Consider the following 19,515-nt stretch of genomic DNA (forward strand, 5'->3'; position numbering starts at 1 on the left):
CTGGAGGGTGGGGTCCTTATTTCATTGCTAGGCGGCTACCGTTAGCATTTTTCAAAATGTGAAACCCTACCTTTAATCAAGTTAACACAACACAAAAAAGTTTATCTTAACTAGAAATTGTAAGGCAGTGGGGTTACAAATGTTTTTTTAATGTAATCAACTCAAATTGTTTAGTGAAAGTAACACACATTTATTACAACAACAAAACTGGATTTGTTGACTCCACAAATGTTTTCAGTTTAATTAACTCATATTGTTTAGTTAAAATAACAAATATTTTCATTTGTAACAACAACAAAAAAAATTTGATTGGACTAGAAAATAATACTTAAGGCAACTTAGAAAAGTCCATCAAATTGACTTATTTTTAAAGGTTGACTCCACTTTGAGGGCAAGTTATTTCAACAAAAAAAGTTTTGTTAACTTAACAAAAAATTTTAAGGCAGCTGGGTAACAAAGTTTTTTTAGTTAACTCAACAAATTGTTTTTTACAGTGTAAATGCAGGCAGCTCAAACATGCATTTTATTGTGGTATTAGGGTAAATTCTGTTCGGGAAACCACCCCATAACTTAGGTATTTAGTGTTTTAAATTCACTTAACTAACGTACGTATATTAATCCACTTCTGCAAGTTCTGTGGGATAAATTTAATCAATAATCTCAATATTGAAACCCATGTTTTAATTTAGCTTACCAATTCAACTTGATGAAGTTGTTCAGATTTGGCGCAAAATACAAATACATTAACAGGCATGGACAACAAACCTCTCAATGGTGTTCCTATTTGAAAGTGTTTTATCCTCATCTAGGTCATCACGTCTAAGGCGATTTTGTATTAATGCATTGAATTTTGTATTTAATGTTTCCAGTCGACTCCTCAGGGTCATTACGGTACACCAATGTCGCTGTTAATGGTGATGATTAATGATACCTTAAGATTTATGAATGCACGTAAAGTACCTGTAATTTGTATGTAGATACACCTAGTGGCATAATTCTAAACTACAAAGTCCAGTCTACGCACATGGGCTTTCAGCATAAAGTATATTAAGACCTCGCTCTAATGGTGTGCTTGATCTGTCCACGTTAATACAGCTGCTACGCACATGCTGTCAGCCTGATCTTAAACAACGTGTATATGTTTAGATATTAGTAAAAATATACATAGCAATAAGAGTATGTGGCCCAAATAACATAGGTTAAACAAAAATACTGGAGCAACAGAGCCATCTTTAGTGACAACATTAAATGTAAACATTTAGATGTTATTAAGCCCAGTGTATTCCTAATAACCAACGTATGTCTTCTACATATTGATATGGTTTGAAATATATAGTTATTTGATTCTTTTTTTTTCTTATGTATTAAAATGTATAACAAAGAAATAAGACATTTATTCTGCATGCCCCAGAAAATTACATATGGACCTCTGTATTAATAAAATCCTGCATAGAGCCCTGGACATGACTATGACTGTAAAACTTATCTGGCTGTCTGAATTAGTTAACAGTGTAGTTGCTAAATTTGCATACCACCTATTCAGTTCAAATATATCTACTAAAGGCAAACACATTTTCAAGTTTTATAATTTATTACATTTTAAAAGTACATTCAAATACATAAGATGGCCTGAAAACTGATTGATGCATAAACACACATGAACAACTTCCTACAAAAAAAAGATACACCCTTTACACAGCTATTTTATAAGTATACCTGAATGCATAAAACCTGCATTTGTGTACTTCCCAATAAATAGCACTGGAGTTGTTCTTCACACGCTAATCCATCTGGTTGTACATTAACTGACATTAGAGGAAAGTAGGATTCTTTTAGCTCCACATTTCTTTACAGAGAGTGATCAGATATAGATTTATATTTTCATAATCCAACAGAATTTGCTGGTAACATGTTATCACAGTGACTCTTGATTAAAAATTTCAAGATAAAAACACATAACATAGAGAAACCCCACATAAGGCTATTTAACATTTTCATTTTTTCTTTGGATGTATTTGTGATACAAATCTCATTCAAGTTCAATTATTTTATTTTAATTTTTTATCACATATTTGTAATTATCAGAACATCTTTAAGCATCACATTAGGCAATCATTTTACATTGGTGTGCAAAGGAAAATAATACATTAATCTTACAATTCAGTAAATAAAGCGAGCCAAACAAACACATCTGGATTTTCTCTCAAACATGTTAAACATTAAACCAGGCTTACCCCTCGTCTATGAAAACCAAAAACGAAAGCAGATAATAAATCACATTATTAATAAACAAATTCCATTACTAACATTAAAAACACATTCACATTATTTTGCATAAAACTTATTAACAATTTACATTACAGCTTGCAATTTACAGTGTAAGTAAACAAAGTTTACAGCTTCCATTAGTGCATGCTTGTAGGTATAAGAGAACAATATAAAACTATGGAAAATAAAGGGGTAAGAACCTAAAACTAAGGGATACCAATTCTACAACCATGTGGTAAGTATGACCTAAGCTAAGTAAGCAACAATCTTTTGTTTAGCAGGAAGTTCATGAGAACATACTAAATACTGTGCAAAAAGCCCCTTTTCCATCTAGTTACAAGCTAAGTATTGTACAAGAATTTTACGTTATGTGTTAGAGGTGGGTTTTTACTGTTGTGTGTATGACATGTAATATAGCTACAGTATGTGTAAAGATATAAACACAGATATTTTTGCAGCAGCGCTCTTTACTTGTCGACAACGCAAACACATGTATTACTAGGGCCAGAGTGGGACTCATTTTCAGCCTTGGAGTTTCATGCCTTAGACAGGCCCATTTTAGTTGACGACTGACTATATTAAAATAATTAAATAAATCCTCAGTAGCTTGTAAGTCTGCATTAGTGCACTGTTCTGTGCACCGCATGTGTTGTTTTTGGGCTTGAAGGAGGTGGATTCCGTAACTTAGATTTTCCAGTTGTTCAAATGAAAATACATTTTCTAAAATAACTGAAAATGTGTTTGTTTGAAAAATGGTGGACATATGCATCTTGGACGGCTTGGGGGTTAGAAAATCATGGGTTTGATATTATTTTTGGCCGAACTATCCCTTTAAATGTATAACTCTTTATGCTGGCTGTTAACAGATGCAGTCTAAATCATAACATGTGCAATACTTTTTTATTGTTTATCTGTTTTAACTTAAAAAAAGGTTACTGTTTTTCTACTCCGATTAAGTGCAATTTTATAGATAAATTTTTTCTCATATTATTAGCCTTGTTTTATATAATTTATAACTCTTATGGGAAAAGTATAGATACGTGTTTTTATGCCATGTTTGCATTTTATTCAAATTATTATACATGGTTACGTAATAATACCGCTTTGGATTGATAATACATTTGCTATTACAAGTAGTCTATAGCCTTCCTTTTAAAAATGTATATAACCACATTTCATTTTGAGGTAAATTGCGCCAGTTTTGTGTCTTTGTACACATAACTGATTAGTCGATTCCGTAATGCCTGCGGCCACATCAGCAAGGTACAGATTGCTGTGTCTAGACAGATTGATTCGGGCCAGATCTGGGCAGTGAACCATCAAGCATCTGGCGCGATTGGAAGTCTCCGGCAGGGGAGAATCCAACCGGAAATGGACAGTATTTTATTGCTATCTGGGAAATAGTGTACAAATAGTGTCTTTTTTGCCACCAGTGTATATGAAACAAGTGGAAAAGCACTACTTCAAATGATTACATGAAACTACTGCTTACAGTAACTATTATGTTCTCTCTAGGGAGGCTCTGATCGATCAAATGGTATCGACATCGCATTAAATGACTCAATGGGGACTCGCTTAATTTGCCAATCTCTTGAACTGATCTTTCAATTTACTTTTGTCATCATAGGTCTCTTAAATGTGGATGCATTTTAAGACGAGTTTTGCACAGTGCAAGCAACCAGTTACTCATGTGTTACCTGCAAATTTGGATTTCTCTCTCTACCTTTACAGAGATATGTATATGAGGGCATGCTCCTAACATGCAGTGCAAAGTGTCTCCACATCCCAATGAAACAGTGTTTGCAACAAATATATTTATTGTGGACATTGCATTTTCATGCCGAAAGTTTATTATTTGCATGCGTTTTCAATTTTTAACAGTTTAAACTTCCCTTTTACTTGCAGTTGCTTTTCATCTCTTTTGCGTCTTAAATTTACTGTTTTACTCTATAGGTCTGTTGAATGCTTGAATCTGATTGGCTGATGAACGTTCTGAGGTGTGCAATAATTTTCAGGGAAACGCACAGCGAACATAGTTCCAGGAAGCCCTCTTGACCGCATTACAGTTCCATATCACTTCGCATAGTTAACTGTAATAACAGACTAACACAATCAACATGACAGACGATTTTCCATGGCAATAACAGCGCTGTTTAGAGACACAGAGAGGTAGCCTCGTTTACACAATCTCTCTTTCTCGCTCGCTCTCTCTTTTCTTTCTTTCTTTCTTTCTCTCTCTATGTCTCTGTCGCTCTCTTTCTAATAACTTCATTAATAACTGCATTAGAATGCTATCAATGGCTCAAGCCTTCATTGCCAGCTTTAATATGACGTTTTGAAACAAGCAAAAGAGCCGTTGGATGAGAAGAAATCGTCCTACTCACAATTGCAATTTAAGTAAAAAACCAAACAAATCCCTTTAAATATATCATGTGATTGATGTCTTGAGGTGTGGTAACCATAGTGTAAGCGGAATAAATGACTTATTGAATTATTAAAAAATAACGCACACCCGAGGTGTAACAATAATTCAGCGGCTCGTTGTCAATAATTGTCATAATCCGTTTTAAAGTCATATTAAAGTGCTCTTTGTAGAAGAATATATATTTGCTTATTTATTTGATTCTCTATCTAAGTCTTAGGCCACCACCAGACTTGTTGTTTTAGAAGTTTTAATGTCCATCCATATGTCATGATTCTGCCCTCTTGTCCTTGTTTTAGTATTAGTCATGAGGCAGAATCATGACAGGCCCATGTTTTGTGTGAAAGCACTGGCCTTGATTATTTAAGCCATGTGCTTTCTGTCTCGTCTCTTGACCCCGCCCCCTTGTTTCCTCATTAATTATCCCATCATTGTTTGATTCATGTCACCTGCCCCCTTTTGATTTGCTCCCCTATTTAATGCCCTTGTGTTTGTTGTCTTGTGCAGATCCGTTTTGTTAAATACCTGTACTTACCTGTGTGACAATAGTCAGGAGTATTTTGTCAAGTTTATTGTTCTATTGTTCATATTCTAGTCTTGTTCCTGTTTTTGTTTAGTCAAGTCCTGTTAGTCATTATCTTTGTAAGTTTTAGTCTTAGTCATTGTCTAGTTAACCCCCTCGTGGGTCTTTTGTTTGGAAGTCTGTTATTAAACGTTTTTGAGTTCATCTACGCCTGCGCCTGGGTTCTCTTTCTCTCTCCTTTTGGAGATTCCTCACAGAACGGATCTGCCATAGAAGAACCCAGCAGGCCAGCATGGACTCATCCCTCTCCGCCCAACGGGCACACCAGGCGCATGTGTTGTTCGGTCTCCGTCAGGGGAAGGCCGAAGTCAAGGACTTTGCCTTCTATTTTTTGAGGGCAGCTAGGGGCTCTGGCTTCAAAGAAACAGAGCTGAAGGTTATTTTTAATAGTTGCCTTAATGAGCCCCTCAACATAAGTGAGCAGAGAATGCTGAGACCCTTGGGCTTCCCTGACATGATCAATTATCTGATGAATCGACCTCAGCCCAGGGTCTCAGCCAAGGCAGCGGCTCCAATTTCCCCAATCCCGGAGGGTCACGTCATTGGAGTGGTGACGCGGGAGGATCCGGCACTCACCACTTCGGCTCCCGAGAGCTCGTCCCAGCCTGCCAGCCTCCGTGGTAAACGCGAGCGGAGGGTCTCGTGGGAGTCGGTGTCTGAGGGGTCCTCCACAGAGCCTGTCACACCCACCATGACCTTGGCAGAACCCACCTCACCTGCCACAGTATCTGCGCCACGGCCACGGAGGAAGAAGAGGAGGAAGGGGATCGCCTGTCCTCCACATCAGCCTCTGCCAAGGCTCACGCCACAGCTCAAGCCTGCCACAGACTCAGCTCCCCAGCCAGCTGCAGCGCCCCCTGTCTCGCCGGCTCCCCAGCCAGCTGCAGCGCCCCCTGTCTCGCCGGCTCCCCAGCCAGCTGCAGCGCCCCCTGTCTCGCCGGCTCCCCAGCCAGCTGCAGCGCCCCCTGTCTCGCCGGCTCCCCAGCCAGCTGCAGCGCCCCCTGTCTCGCCGGCTCCCCAGCCAGCTGCAGCGCCCCCTGTCTCGCCGGCTCCCCAGCCAGCTGCAGCGCCCCCTGTCTCGCCGGCTCCCCAGCCAGCTGCAGCGCCCCCTGTCTCGCCGGCTCCCCAGCCAGCTGCAGCGCCCCCTGTCTCGCCGGCTCCCCAGCCAGCTGCAGCGCCCCCTGTCTCGCCGGCTCCGTCTGTCACTGCCTCCTATGTACCCTTGTCATCCTGTTCGTCTGCCCGGTCCCCTGCAACTGTCTCTCTGTTCTTTCTGGACTCTCTTCCTAACCCAGTCAGCCCCCGTTTACCCACTCCTGTTTCTGCCCCTTTCCTGCCCAGAGACCCTGCCTTGTTCCCCATTGTGCCTCCTGTCCTCCCTGCCTTAATCTTGCCTCAGTCTGCCCCTGGACCCACCTCTCCTACTAAACCCCCCAAGTCTGCCCGGACTCCGCGTCCCAAGGCCTCTGTGGGACCCAAGACCCCTTGCTCACCCAGTTCTACCCTGCCTGGACTGCCCCCCCAGAACTTTCTTGTGCCCCCACCCCCTCTCCCATGGATGATGTTTTTGTTATCTAACCCTAATCCTCTTGTAGTTTATTTTTGTCTGCCTTTGTGTTTATTTGTCCTGTTCTGTTGGTTTGTGTCTGTTTGTCAGTCTGTCGTGTCTCGTGGCTAGTGTTCCCCTGAGGAACGCCTGGTGGCGTTCCTTAGGGGGAGGGTTCTGTCATGATTCTGCCCTCTTGTCCTTGTTTTAGTATTAGTCATGAGGCAGAATCATGACAGGCCCATGTTTTGTGTGAAAGCACTGGCCTTGATTATTTAAGCCATGTGCTTTCTGTCTCGTCTCTTGACCCCGCCCCCTTGTTTCCTCATTAATTATCCCATCATTGTTTGATTCATGTCACCTGCCCCCTTTTGATTTGCTCCCCTATTTAATGCCCTTGTGTTTGTTGTCTTGTGCAGATCCGTTTTGTTAAATACCTGTACTTACCTGTGTGACAATAGTCAGGAGTATTTTGTCAAGTTTATTGTTCTATTGTTCATATTCTAGTCTTGTTCCTGTTTTTGTTTAGTCAAGTCCTGTTAGTCATTATCTTTGTAAGTTTTAGTCTTAGTCATTGTCTAGTTAACCCCCTCGTGGGTCTTTTGTTTGGAAGTCTGTTATTAAACGTTTTTGAGTTCATCTACGCCTGCGCCTGGGTTCTCTTTCTCTCTCCTTTTGGAGATTCCTCACACCATATTTGTTTTTCAATCTATTTTTTTAAGATACCAACAGAAAATACAGTAAATATGTAAAAAAAAAATTACATTTTCAGGACAAAATGTCTTCTTTAGGCATCGTCGGTGCTTACTTGGCACTAAACATATCTTGTGCGTTTTTGAGCAGAATGAAGTAAAAAGACAAATTTCTTTAAAATTAGAAATTAGGATTTAATTTTATTTAGGTTTAAGAGATCCTGCAGTTTACTGCTATTGCTCAAGTGGAAGGGGAGTTTACCCTAAAAACCTGACACATCAGTTTACAGTTTATTTTTATACAGTTTTTAATAATATATACACATTTTCTGCATGTATTCTATTAAAGAGACTGAGAAACAATTATATATGATCACTATAACATTGCAAAAACAAATCTAATTCTGGCATGGTGGCCTAAGTTCGCTTGTTCACTCTGGTTTAACAGTCCAAGAAAGCTAAGGTGAAGTGCTGCGTGTAGGTTTTTTCGGATGCAAGACAAATAAACATGGGAAGCTGAAGGACACAAGTGAAGTAAGCCAAATATGCATTGCTACAGAGCCGTTTGCTAATGCCGCTATCAAACTCTTTGAAGGACCGACACACAGACGAGAGATTGATTATCATCACTAAGTATTAATTCTAGACTTCCCATATTGTTGATGTGTGTTGTGCCATTTTTTTTTTTTTGCCAGTAATGATCAAAGTTAATACAATCCCCTCACAGTTATCAGACTGAGGAAATTCAGACAGCGTTTTAGGTGACAATACTTTGACTGTGGTGAAAAGTAAATTAACCCAAATACTGTTGTGCTTTAAGTTCACAAAAACATGTCATTTATTAACCCTTATGTCGTTCATTGAGGTTTATTTTTTACATTAGCACCATAATCTGTTTATCATATAAATGTGAATGCATTAACTAACATTTACAAACAAAAAGCAATAAATTTGTTTAAGTACTTGTTTATCTTTTTTTTTCCTGTTATACAACCGTTTATGCTAGATAATGTTAAGATACAACTTTTGATTTTATTAAATGTATTAGAAAATGTTGAAATTAACATTACCTGAAAGCAACACTATGTAGTTTCCATGTAAAAATGACTTACAGCTCCCCCATGTGGTTGAAAAGCGCAACAGTGCCTGGTATCAGACACTCTTCTGCAGGCAGAGTAGTTATGTCTATTAAAACATGCGCAAACAGTTTGAGTCATCCTGCAGCCAGCCCCCGCCGGCTGCTCATTGGCTGTAGCATCTTTGTTTTTTATATAAGCTGATAAGGCACGGTAGTGCTGGCCGCAGTTAAAACCTCAGCTGGCGTCAATCCTCCACAACCTCGGTAGGCTATAGCTTAAGTGTGAATTTTAAGTTTCTATTAATTTATCTAATTTGTCTATATGCACAAGACAATATAAAACAAAAAGAGGACAAAAAGCTCATAGAGTAGATTAAGAGAGTGAAAGTTACAGCAGCCACGAGGACAGTTGAAAGTGCAGGCATTGACAGTCAGTCGTGTGAAGGCTCTGTGTTAAAAAAAGTACTTCTATAAGTATTATATAAATGTATATGCATATGTACTTATATTAATAAAAATATGATTGGTTCAGTAACTTCAGTTTGAAATTCATTGTCTTTTATAAGTACATTAAATAAAGAAATTGGATGATCTAACTATTATTGTATGAAGTATAATAGGTCTATAGCCTACGTATTATATACATTTATTTATATGCATATATACTTATTAATATGATTGGTTTAGTTTGAAATTCACTATCTTTTATTATTAAATAAAATAAATAAATAAAACTATTATTGGATGAACCGCAAGCCAAACCCCCCACCCCTCCGGTAACGTCTGCCCCCGTCCCGAATTTCAGTCAATCTCATCTGGTCACCCTATTCTGCCTTGTTATATTCGTCTTATAATAAAATAATAAATTAAAATGTTTAAGGCCTTAATGCTGTGGCAGATTTCCCCCGTGGCACAGGAAATGGTTTTGAATACCGCGAATTTTCCAGGTTTAGTACCGAAATTAGAAATTCTAGTACCGTGACAACACTAAGTTTCTCCCCAATATAAGACTGTTGCACGCTATAGTAGGTCATACATACCATGCAATATTAGAATAGATGTAAAATACTACTTATAAACTACCTAAAGAATTAATAATTTTTACTTCTTTAGGTTCTTACCACTTTTTTTCCCCACATTTTGCATACTGTTCCCATATAAACAGTAGTAAGCACTGTGGAGATACACTTATTGTGCAGAGATACAAATTATTATAAAAAGTATGCTGTCAATTCTTTACTTAGACCATAAATTGTCTGCTATAATCTAAATCATTAGTGAATTTATTATAGCTCAACACTGAAGACTGGAAAAGGAGTGGAGTTCTTTTATTTATGGTCATAAAATATACATTATCAATCTAGGCATTAATATACATCAAATGGCTACTCACATCCAGACATGTATGTACATAAGCTGTAACCAATCCAAACTTGATCTCCATTTAGATGAGCAGCTTTACACTTATCATATTCTAAAGGGGTTTGATGGCACAAGCAGCTAAAATAAGAATGTTGCTGGTTTAAATTTTTATTAAATAAAGAGTATACTAACCCTGACTATTTTATTTGCAGGACTTGCCAATGGTTTTGTTACTTTAAAGTAGTTTAGATCTTTTTTGCAGGTGTAACATTTGCATTATCTTTAATAAAATATAGGTCTTGTTACCATGAATTACCCTTCTCTGCTAGCAGGGCTTGTTGACATTGCAGAGCAGCTCTGTGACTTTGATAAGACGGGCCACAGTGCTCTGGGACTCTTCCTGCAACCGCTGGTTGTTCTGCCTGAGACTTTGCACCTCTGCCTGCAGCAATTGCTTGTCCTCCTTTTCCTGCAGAAAGTAACATATTCAAAAAAACATGACGATCATAGCTTTCTCAATTTTTATTAAGGATGGGTGTGCTTCAAATCAGCATCACATAGTTTTTAGCTTAAAATACCCCACAGATCATTTATTATAGCAGGTTAAACTTGCTACTTTTGAGGTGTGATCAAAAATATGCATTTTTTTGTGTGTGTCACTTTAAATGAATATGAGCTTGCTAATGCAACAATTTTCAGATGCACCAAGATATCAGTAATGGTCAGAGGTGGAAAGAGTAGCCAAAAACTTGACTCAAGTAAAATTACAAGTAAAGAAATAATTACTAAAGTAGAAGTAAAAGTCATGATTTTAAAATGTACTCAAGCTAAAACAGTATGCAATGAAAAGAATACTCAAGTAGCGAGTAATGAACAACAGGCCTAAGGACACTCAAGGGGTCACAAGAACGAAGACTCCCCAGAGGTGTAGTTTACGTTAGTGACCCTCTCACTGTCATGGTGGAGGAAAGTTGCTCAATTCTGATTTGGCAGTGCTGGGCTAACACAAACACATGCCCAGGACTTGCAGATAAGGATGCCAAGACAATGGCCATACATGAGTCTTTGGGTCACAGAGGGCAACATTAACCTCCTAAGACCTGAGCTTTGGATTATCTTTTTTTTCAGATTTCTACCAGCTTTTTTTAGATTATGAAGAACCAATAAAAATAACAACCAATTTTTTTTCTTTGAACAATGAAGCAGTGTAGTTGTCCACGTTTGTGTACGACAGGTTGCAGTTATACACAATTTAGTATTATGGTGCAAACAACAAAAAAATTGATTGGTCTTAGGAGGTTAAGATCATTTCAGCGAGGGGAGAACATTTTCATTTGTCCACAGGTTTTGCCATATCAAACGCACAACTCGCAGACTTCTTCCTTTGGGTCAAGTAGAGCAACTTTCGGACCATAACAGCAAATAGAGAACATTTCATTGGTCCACTGGATTTGCCCTATCACCCAAACTACATTTGCTGTCCACATTTATACAATAAGAACTTAAGTTTAACAATACAATCATATCCTGATCATTTGGGTGTTGTTCAAAATATCTGTATGTGGGTTAAAGTAACTTGAGACTGCAAAACAACCTGTGTAAACTCAGTTACTAACACATGAGTGTATGCTAATGTGAGAATTCAATTGTTTAATAATCCCATGTTTGGTCTTTATAATTTTAGAACGCTGCCAAGAATATTTTGGTTTGGATAGGAACTAATGCACAGGTAAAGCATTAGGGACATTTTTCTTCAAAATGTGAATAAGTTAGTTCCACATGGAAGGAGGGTGATGGACCATGTGACACAGCTACTTCTTATGGTGACCACCACCAATCACATTGCTGGAGATAGAGGGCGCTGAATTACAATCTCCACCCCACCAGAGAGAGATAAAGGTACCCAACCAGCAGACACGCCTTTGTTCTGAGTTTTCTAACCTGACGAGGAAAGAGACAACAGCACGACTGAGGTCAAACACTTGCGAGTACAACCTCCAAACTTCCATCAGCTTTATAGCTCTTCAACACAAAGTTGCTGCAAAGGACAAACCAAATCGCACGCCTTGGACTTGAAAACAAAAATCCTTTTTGGTGCAACAGTTTACTTCTTGGATAACAGGAGAAGCCTGCAATCGTCCCACTGCTTATAACACAAAGTAGGACATCCCCAATGCCGGACTGATCACCCGACTGATCATCAGTTTCTACCAAAGGTCTTTCAAAGACCTTAGCACTAGTTGATTGTAGCATAGATGTTGAACTGTCATGATTTCACAGGAACGGGACCCAGATACAGGACATGGGTAAACAAAGGACTTTTATTATGACAGAAATCAAACACCCACGAGGGGGTAAAACAAAGCAATGACAAAGACAGATAATATACAAGACTAGACTACACTGAGACAGGGACAAGACTGGGATACAAAACAAATAACTAGGACACTGTACTTGACTACTTGACTCTTGTCTTCTAGTTAACACCATAGACTGTAAAAAAAGATGGACGACACCTGTTCGCTCTCTTCCATTGGTGAAAAGTGAAGCCACCAGTGTCCCAATATGGCGCTGACATCTTGGGTCTTGAGTCTGCGCAGTAGCGATTTCGGGACCAGTCCTGAGCAGTAGTGAGCAGGAAGTAAAGCCGCGAAATTAAGGCCCCGCCCTTGCAGAATGCGCATATCACAGCTGTCAATCATGACATGACACCACCATTTTTATAGCATTAAATAACTAACCAAAAACAAACTTATTTTAAAAACAAACACTTGAACTTACATCAGCGTGATAAAAACTACAGTAAATAAAAGAAACCAGCTTAGGAAAAAAGATCATTGAAGTGTAATTAAATTGTTTAGTTGGTCTCAAGTCCCATTGAATAACGGGGAGGCGGGGTTAATGACCTATACTGGGACCAGTCACTGGGGGCGATTGAGACGTTTTGGCTTCACTTTTCAGGGCTTGTGTGGCACGCTTGGTTAACACACATAAACAAACATAGGAACAAAATGAATCAGCACCAGACAGCAAACACAAATGGCATTAAATAGGGGAAACTAAAATAGGGAACAAAGGCACACAGGTGAAGGAAGTTAACCAATAATGAATAATTAACGAGGAGACAAGGGGCGGGGGCAAAGACAAGCCACGGCAGCACACTACCCAAACAAAGGCCATGTGCTGTCACACAAAACATGGGTACCGCCATTATCCTGCCACATGACTATGAACAACTATGAATACTATGGGTGCTTCTCAATTCGTATTTGTGCACCCTTGTTTCCTTTCCTTGCTGCCTAACGCGAGGACGGAGGAGACGAAGTATTAAGTGAAATGATATCCTCTTTGCTTAGTATCTTTATAACGTTATTCTGTTATCAATTAATCAAGTGAATTAAAAACTGCAAATATTTCATAAAATAAAGTTAAATACATACTTGAGTCAGAGTTAATATCCTTACTACATTAAAAAAGACATTATTAGAAGTGCTGTAAAATTAATATATATGTCTATGCCACTGATCATTTATATAGATCAGTGGTTTATACATACATATTAAATATACTGTCTGAAATGAGTCTACATTTACAATAATTTATGATTAATAGCAAGATTTTTGTGTGTTTAATGACGTGACGATGTGAAGGAGGAGGAGATTTATACATGCATCAGGTTTAGTTGATAAAACACTTCCGCATAGGATACACTTGTGTATACTCGCTCATAACTCCTCAGAAAGCCTCCTATCTCCTTGCCACATGATGGCGGAGCTCAATCAGTTTCCGGATCGTAGGATGTAGGACGTAGGAGCGAGGAAGCATATTGAGAAGCACCCTATGACAGACTGCCAGGATCATGACATTGAACATTGCCACCCTGTAGAAATTATAGGTGTTTTCCTTTTCCTATTACTAATTCTCTTTGACCACCACATCCAACAACAGCATTGTATTTGCCCACTCTGTTTTTTATTGCTTGTGTTTATTTAGTTAATTTCCAATATTACTTTTTTGTTTTTCTAATGTTTATTTTCATTTATATTCATTTCTATATAATTTATTTGCATTACGTAGTAGTTATTCACCTTGCATATTTATTCAAATAAACTCTCTTTCCTGTGTTGGTAATCAGAGGCTCTACAAGTTCTCCAGAATCTCACAAAATCTTTCAGATATATTGGATGACAAACTCCCTCCAATTTACACATTTTCATATTTGTTAAATTATTTATTCAGATCATTCTTATTGTTAAAGTAAAAATTCTTTAGCTGGTGGCCCATGTAAATGGGCTCTAAGTGAAACTCACCTCTAGTGCCCTGTGTATGGCATACTAAATTAATTGGTACCTGCCTGGTCAAAATCAATACAGTTGTTACTCTTGAAATGCAAGACTCAAGAAATGGATCAAAGAGGCTGTTTTCACCTGGTATTAAGATGTGTTTTTGTCGATCATACAACAAGTGAAAAAGAGAAACATATTCCATTTACACCTGGTATTTAAAGATACAATTTGTAGAATTCGTAGATAGATGGCACATGATCAAAACAATAACACTGACGTAGATTAATGATGCTCTGAAGCAGCGTGGAATTATGGTATTTGTTGTCTTTAACTCAACCGCTGATGGCCATCAATTAAACGGGAATGATAATTCATGTTAGCGGATGAGGTAAAGTAATCAAGTTTTATAAACGTTGCATTTGATTACATCCTCTTTTTCATTATTCTAGCTTTACTGTATGTAACGTTTAAAACGAAACTGTTAGTTGTAGATGTTACACTATTAGTCCAATTCGATGGTGTGTTAACACAGCACAGAATTAAGTGTTCAGATCCACAAACTTAAAGGTCCCTTTCTTTCTGTGTTTTTGAAGCTTTAATTGTGTTTACAGTGCGCAATATAACATGTGTTCATGTTTTACGTTAAAAAATGCTGTATTTTTCACACAATTTACTTATCTGTATATCTCTCTTTTTACTGTCCTCAAAACGGGCTGATGTCTTCCTTGTTCTATGAAGTACCTCCTTCAGAAATATGTTCTGATTGTGTAGTTTGTTTAGTGCGTTGTGATTCAATAGCATTTTAGCTTGCCGTTAGCTTAGCGACTGTCGTTAGCTTGGCGACTGTCATATTCCTGTGGGCGGAGTTTAGTCAAAAAACTGTTCTACTGACATCATTAAAGCAGGAAGTAGAGGGCTGTAGTCCAAACCGGCTGTTTGCTGTAGGCTTTGAAAGGCGAATTCTGTTAAAGAAAATATATCGCCTGGCAGTGAACTTTGAGCTTTATCCTTTTGCAGATATTATTTATGCTATTATAGCAATATTACACACTAACTAGTAGGGATGTAACGGTATTATACATTCTGTGGTATTGCGGTATCAGACTTTCACGGTGCCACCGTGGTCACATGATTAAATGAATAAAACGTTAGGTCTTACGGGCAACATGAGTAGTTTTTTCCGGCCAAGTGGAGCGAGCTGAGGGACGCGGGAACTACAATTCCCATAAACCATGCGTGCCACTCTGATGCCTCTCTACAAGTGGAGTGACAATGGCGGATGCGGCTAGTGGCGAAGCAAAACAAACACAAATTTTAAATCAGATGTATGGAAAAATTTCACGTTCACTGTGACAAGAAAAGTTTTTAATACCGTTACATCCCTACTAACTAGGGTTTTAAAAACGGGATCAGAAAGAATGTGACCTTTAACATAAACAGTAAGCAGTAGCCCGACAGACGCATACTTCCGCATTTGTCCACGACACTGTTGTCATGTGGTTTCTACATCAGTTAAGGTGGTAACATGGATATTAACGTCATTGACAGTCAACTGCAGTGCCCCGTGTCACTATTTAGAATAGGGGTGACCCTGAATAGTCGAAGATTCGATGCATCGATAGGAGAAGCCTGATTCGACTACCAATCTCACAGTCGAATCATCGCAGATGTGTTATGAAATGAGGATCCTTTAATTTTGGCCGTATATGGGTGCACTGTGCACAAATCTGATTTCACATATAACAGCTTTCTCCCAATATATTAATATACAGCATATTATTATAATATGTGAAGTATCAGCTCTCAATAAATATTTTTAAAATGCGTTAATAAATCCAGCAACCCCTGTGACCGGGCTACACGTCCATAAGAGGTTCCTTTGTTTCTACATTTAAAAGAAAAAGCTGGCAATTCTGGCTATACTTTCATTCTTTTAATAATTTCTTTATTTTATTTTATTTATAAATCACTCTGGGTTATCTGATGTATCTATTTGGCTTGTGTTTTGTTTTCGTGCACTTGAGGCATTTTGCACATTTGTTCTGCACTTTGTTACTTCTGACCTTATTTTATAAAAAAAAAAATTGCGTGCTGGCCATGATTGCGCATGCAATTTAGCCGAACGTGCTAGGTGCTCTTCGTCTCAGATTTTAGAAGTTCATCAAACTAAACATTAAAAAACGGATGTTTTCGATGGGTATGTTTTTAAAATGTATTAAAAACATAGTGGTTATCTTGTCAAAAGTTAAACTACAAAACAGGTAAGCCGTTTCTTTAAATTTCGGTGATGAAACGGAAAATATCTGCACCGAACCTATATTTATGCATGACACAACATGCATTCACTTTCAAATGATAGAAAAGAGATTCCTGAAATAAATAATATCATCAGTTGTTTCTGTATCTAAAGTGAATGGAGATGATCAAAGTGAAGGCAAGCAGGTATTTCTGTGCTAAATAATAACGCGTAGTGTCTATAAAATCATTAATTTCAGGGTTTTTATGAATTGTATATAAAGCTTAGTTTTTATAATTTGCGGTAACAATCACAAATTATTTGTCATTTCTCATTTGTCGTTTTTTTGGTCATGACTGCTTTGACGCGCTTAATCTCCAAATTAAATAAAAACACAGAATTAGCCGAGGTTTCCAAGGAAGGATCACCTTTGTTATATTTTTAGGTTTAGTTATCAAAATGTTTTTTTGTGTGATGTTCTGTAGATCGTGGCTTTAAAATGTTATGAGGAATAATTAAACAAATGTTGCCTTATACATTTTACCTTAAAAATATATTAATGCCTCGTCAGTTTTGTCTTCGTTCATCACTTGAAAGACAGTTTTGGTCACTTTATCAGAAAGTTGTTTATGTGTGCTGCTTGTGAAAGAAAATATCAATTTGTACCTGGTCTGACCCCCTCCCAACCCATGCACACACACATAGATGATTCGACTATCGGTCGACTATGAAAAGATTCGACAATTCTGATTCGAATATGTAAATCCTTAGTCGAGGACAGCCCTAATTTAGAATGTCAATTTTCTCATAATTTACAAGTAGTTGAAAACACATTGTACCTTTTACGCAGTAACATCATCACTCCTGAGAACTCCCCCGTCATGATGATGTTACTGCGCCAGAGGTCGAAGTGCTGCAAACTAGTGCTCTTCTGCCATACAATATAGTTCTCTTGTTTATCAACTAAAAAATCACCACGACTGATTTTGTGCCACCATACTTACTCGTGTAAATACTCATGTACCGTCTTTAAATAGGGAAAACATGAAAGTTTTTGGTTGCTTCTAAATTTATCCCTGTTTGGAGCCATTGGAATAAATAGTCTAGACTAAATGCTAACACATTCACAATGCGCTGAACAAAGATGAAGTGCACGCATTGAAAAAAGACAGGGATGTATTAATTCGTCTAAGTTAATGTCAGAGAATTTAAGCTGTAAATATTACAAAATTGAATCTAAAAAAATTTCTTTTTTAAGGCTTACAAACAAAAATAAATATCCTAAACCAATGAGTCTTCAGAATTAAAAACTCACATTTGAATCTAACTGTGAAGCTGCGAGGAAAAAAGGACATCATCGACTGTTTTGTTTAAGGATGCTGAGTTGCTTCCACATAGACAAATCCATTATGACCCTATTTTACCACGCTTTTATTGAATCCGTTTTATCATTTGCGGTGGGAGCCTGGTTTGGGAACCTCTCTGTGAAAAATTAAAACTCACTCAACTAAATAGTGAAGTGGTCTAGCAGGTTGATCGGCGAGCCACAGATTAACATGGAGACCTTGTACACAAAGCAGTTACAGCGCATAACTGGTTCAATTTTAAATGACAGTTCCCATCCATGGCACAAAGAGTTTGAGCTTCTCCCTTCTGGGCGTAGGTTTACAATCCCTAGGTGTAGAACAAAAAGACACAAAACAGTTTTGTCCCTGCAGCAATTACACTGAGGAATAAGTCGTAGCTAGATGCATTGTGCTTGTCTTTTAAAGAACTTTTAACTTTTTAATAGTTTAAACTTTTAATTTGTCATTTCATATTGGATGTTTTAAATGTTAAAATATTCATTGTCTTCAGTTGGATGTTTGTGATATGTGAGGTTTCTTTGTTCTTATGTTTGTATGAGGACTCTACTGCAAACAAAATCTACCTATGGGTACAAATAAAGTAACTTGAACTTGAACTGGACCAACATGAACACGTGTGCATTTCAAAATAGAATTATATTTTGTATATAAAGTTACATATATTATTGTTAACTTTGCAGTAAATTTAGTTTTATATAAAATTTGCACTCTCTTTCATTTAAAGAGGTCACATCAAACAGCACAAGCTACTACTGCCCACAAGCACGCGGATGTGGTGAGTTTGTGTACCAGTGTTGTTTTCGTCAGCGATGACGACAACGAAATGATTTTGTTGACGCATCTATTTTTATGATGCTAACGCGTCGATGACTAGCTAAAAATGTCTCTAAGGTGACGAAAACATGACGAGAACTTTCGAGTTTTCGTTGACGAGACCGAACGAAAATGATTATAAGTCTGACGTTCACAATTCATGTCATTTCTGCCAATTTTGCGTGAAATCTGTCTATTTTTAGCTAAAAAGTATCAGCAATGCTGCATCTTCCTGTCCTTGTTTTGGGTCAACTCTCGCTGGGTCCCAAACCACCTACTTCCATACTATATAGTAGGCAAAGAGTACGAGAAGTAGTGCTTTTTGCCTACTACGTAGTATGGAAGTATGCGGTTTGGGACGCAGCGACAGTCTCACTCACGAACACCATCCGGCTACAGCCATGCCGCGCACGCGCACCAGATTTCAAACAACAACAACAACACACACCTGCGGCTGTGGTGAGTTCGAAGGACTCATAAATAAACGGAAAGACTAAGACTGAAACTAAAAGGGCTGCCAAAAACAACACTGTTGTGTACTTGTCAATGACGGCTCACAAACGCATGCATGCAGGGGATATGTGTGCTTGTCAATGACGGCTACTGCTCACAAACACGCACAAGTGCAGTGCTTAACAGGGTTAAAATTCGCAGAATTCCGCAGAGTTTTCGGGGCATATCTGCAGGCGTGGATTCCGTTTGGGCCTGGTCATGACTAACCAACAGCAGAGAAAGCACTCTACCTTTTGGAGGTCATCTTGAAGTTGCTTCAACATGGTCTCTAACTGGGACACCTTCTCCTCAAGTGGGCCGGATGAGTCACTGCAAAGGGAAGGAGAAACAGGACATAAAGAAAAAGTAT

At 38.2% G+C, this 19,515-nt stretch overlaps 1 protein-coding gene across 3 annotated transcripts in view; it reads right to left on the reverse strand.

The window, feature by feature from the left end:
* Nucleotides 1–1,569: 1,569 nt before the first annotated feature.
* sipa1 (signal-induced proliferation-associated 1) overlaps nt 1,570–19,515 on the reverse strand; it is a 167,035-nt gene continuing 149,089 nt past the window's right edge. For 2 of the 3 annotated variants that reach the window (XM_065294335.2, XM_065294336.2), the window contains exons 15-16: nt 19,397–19,475; nt 1,570–10,420 (exon numbers count right to left, since the gene is read on the reverse strand). In XM_065294335.2, coding sequence (XP_065150407.1) covers nt 10,277–10,420; nt 19,397–19,475 — 223 coding nt within the window. In that variant the 3' untranslated portion in view covers nt 1,570–10,276. Of the gene's footprint in view, nt 10,421–19,396; nt 19,476–19,515 lie in introns of those variants that run through there. The other variant, XR_010545711.2, reaches the window with a different exon arrangement.

This window comes from Paramisgurnus dabryanus, chromosome 2 (genome assembly GCF_030506205.2).
Source record: "Paramisgurnus dabryanus chromosome 2, PD_genome_1.1, whole genome shotgun sequence".
NCBI classification, from domain to species: domain Eukaryota; kingdom Metazoa; phylum Chordata; class Actinopteri; order Cypriniformes; family Cobitidae; genus Paramisgurnus; species Paramisgurnus dabryanus.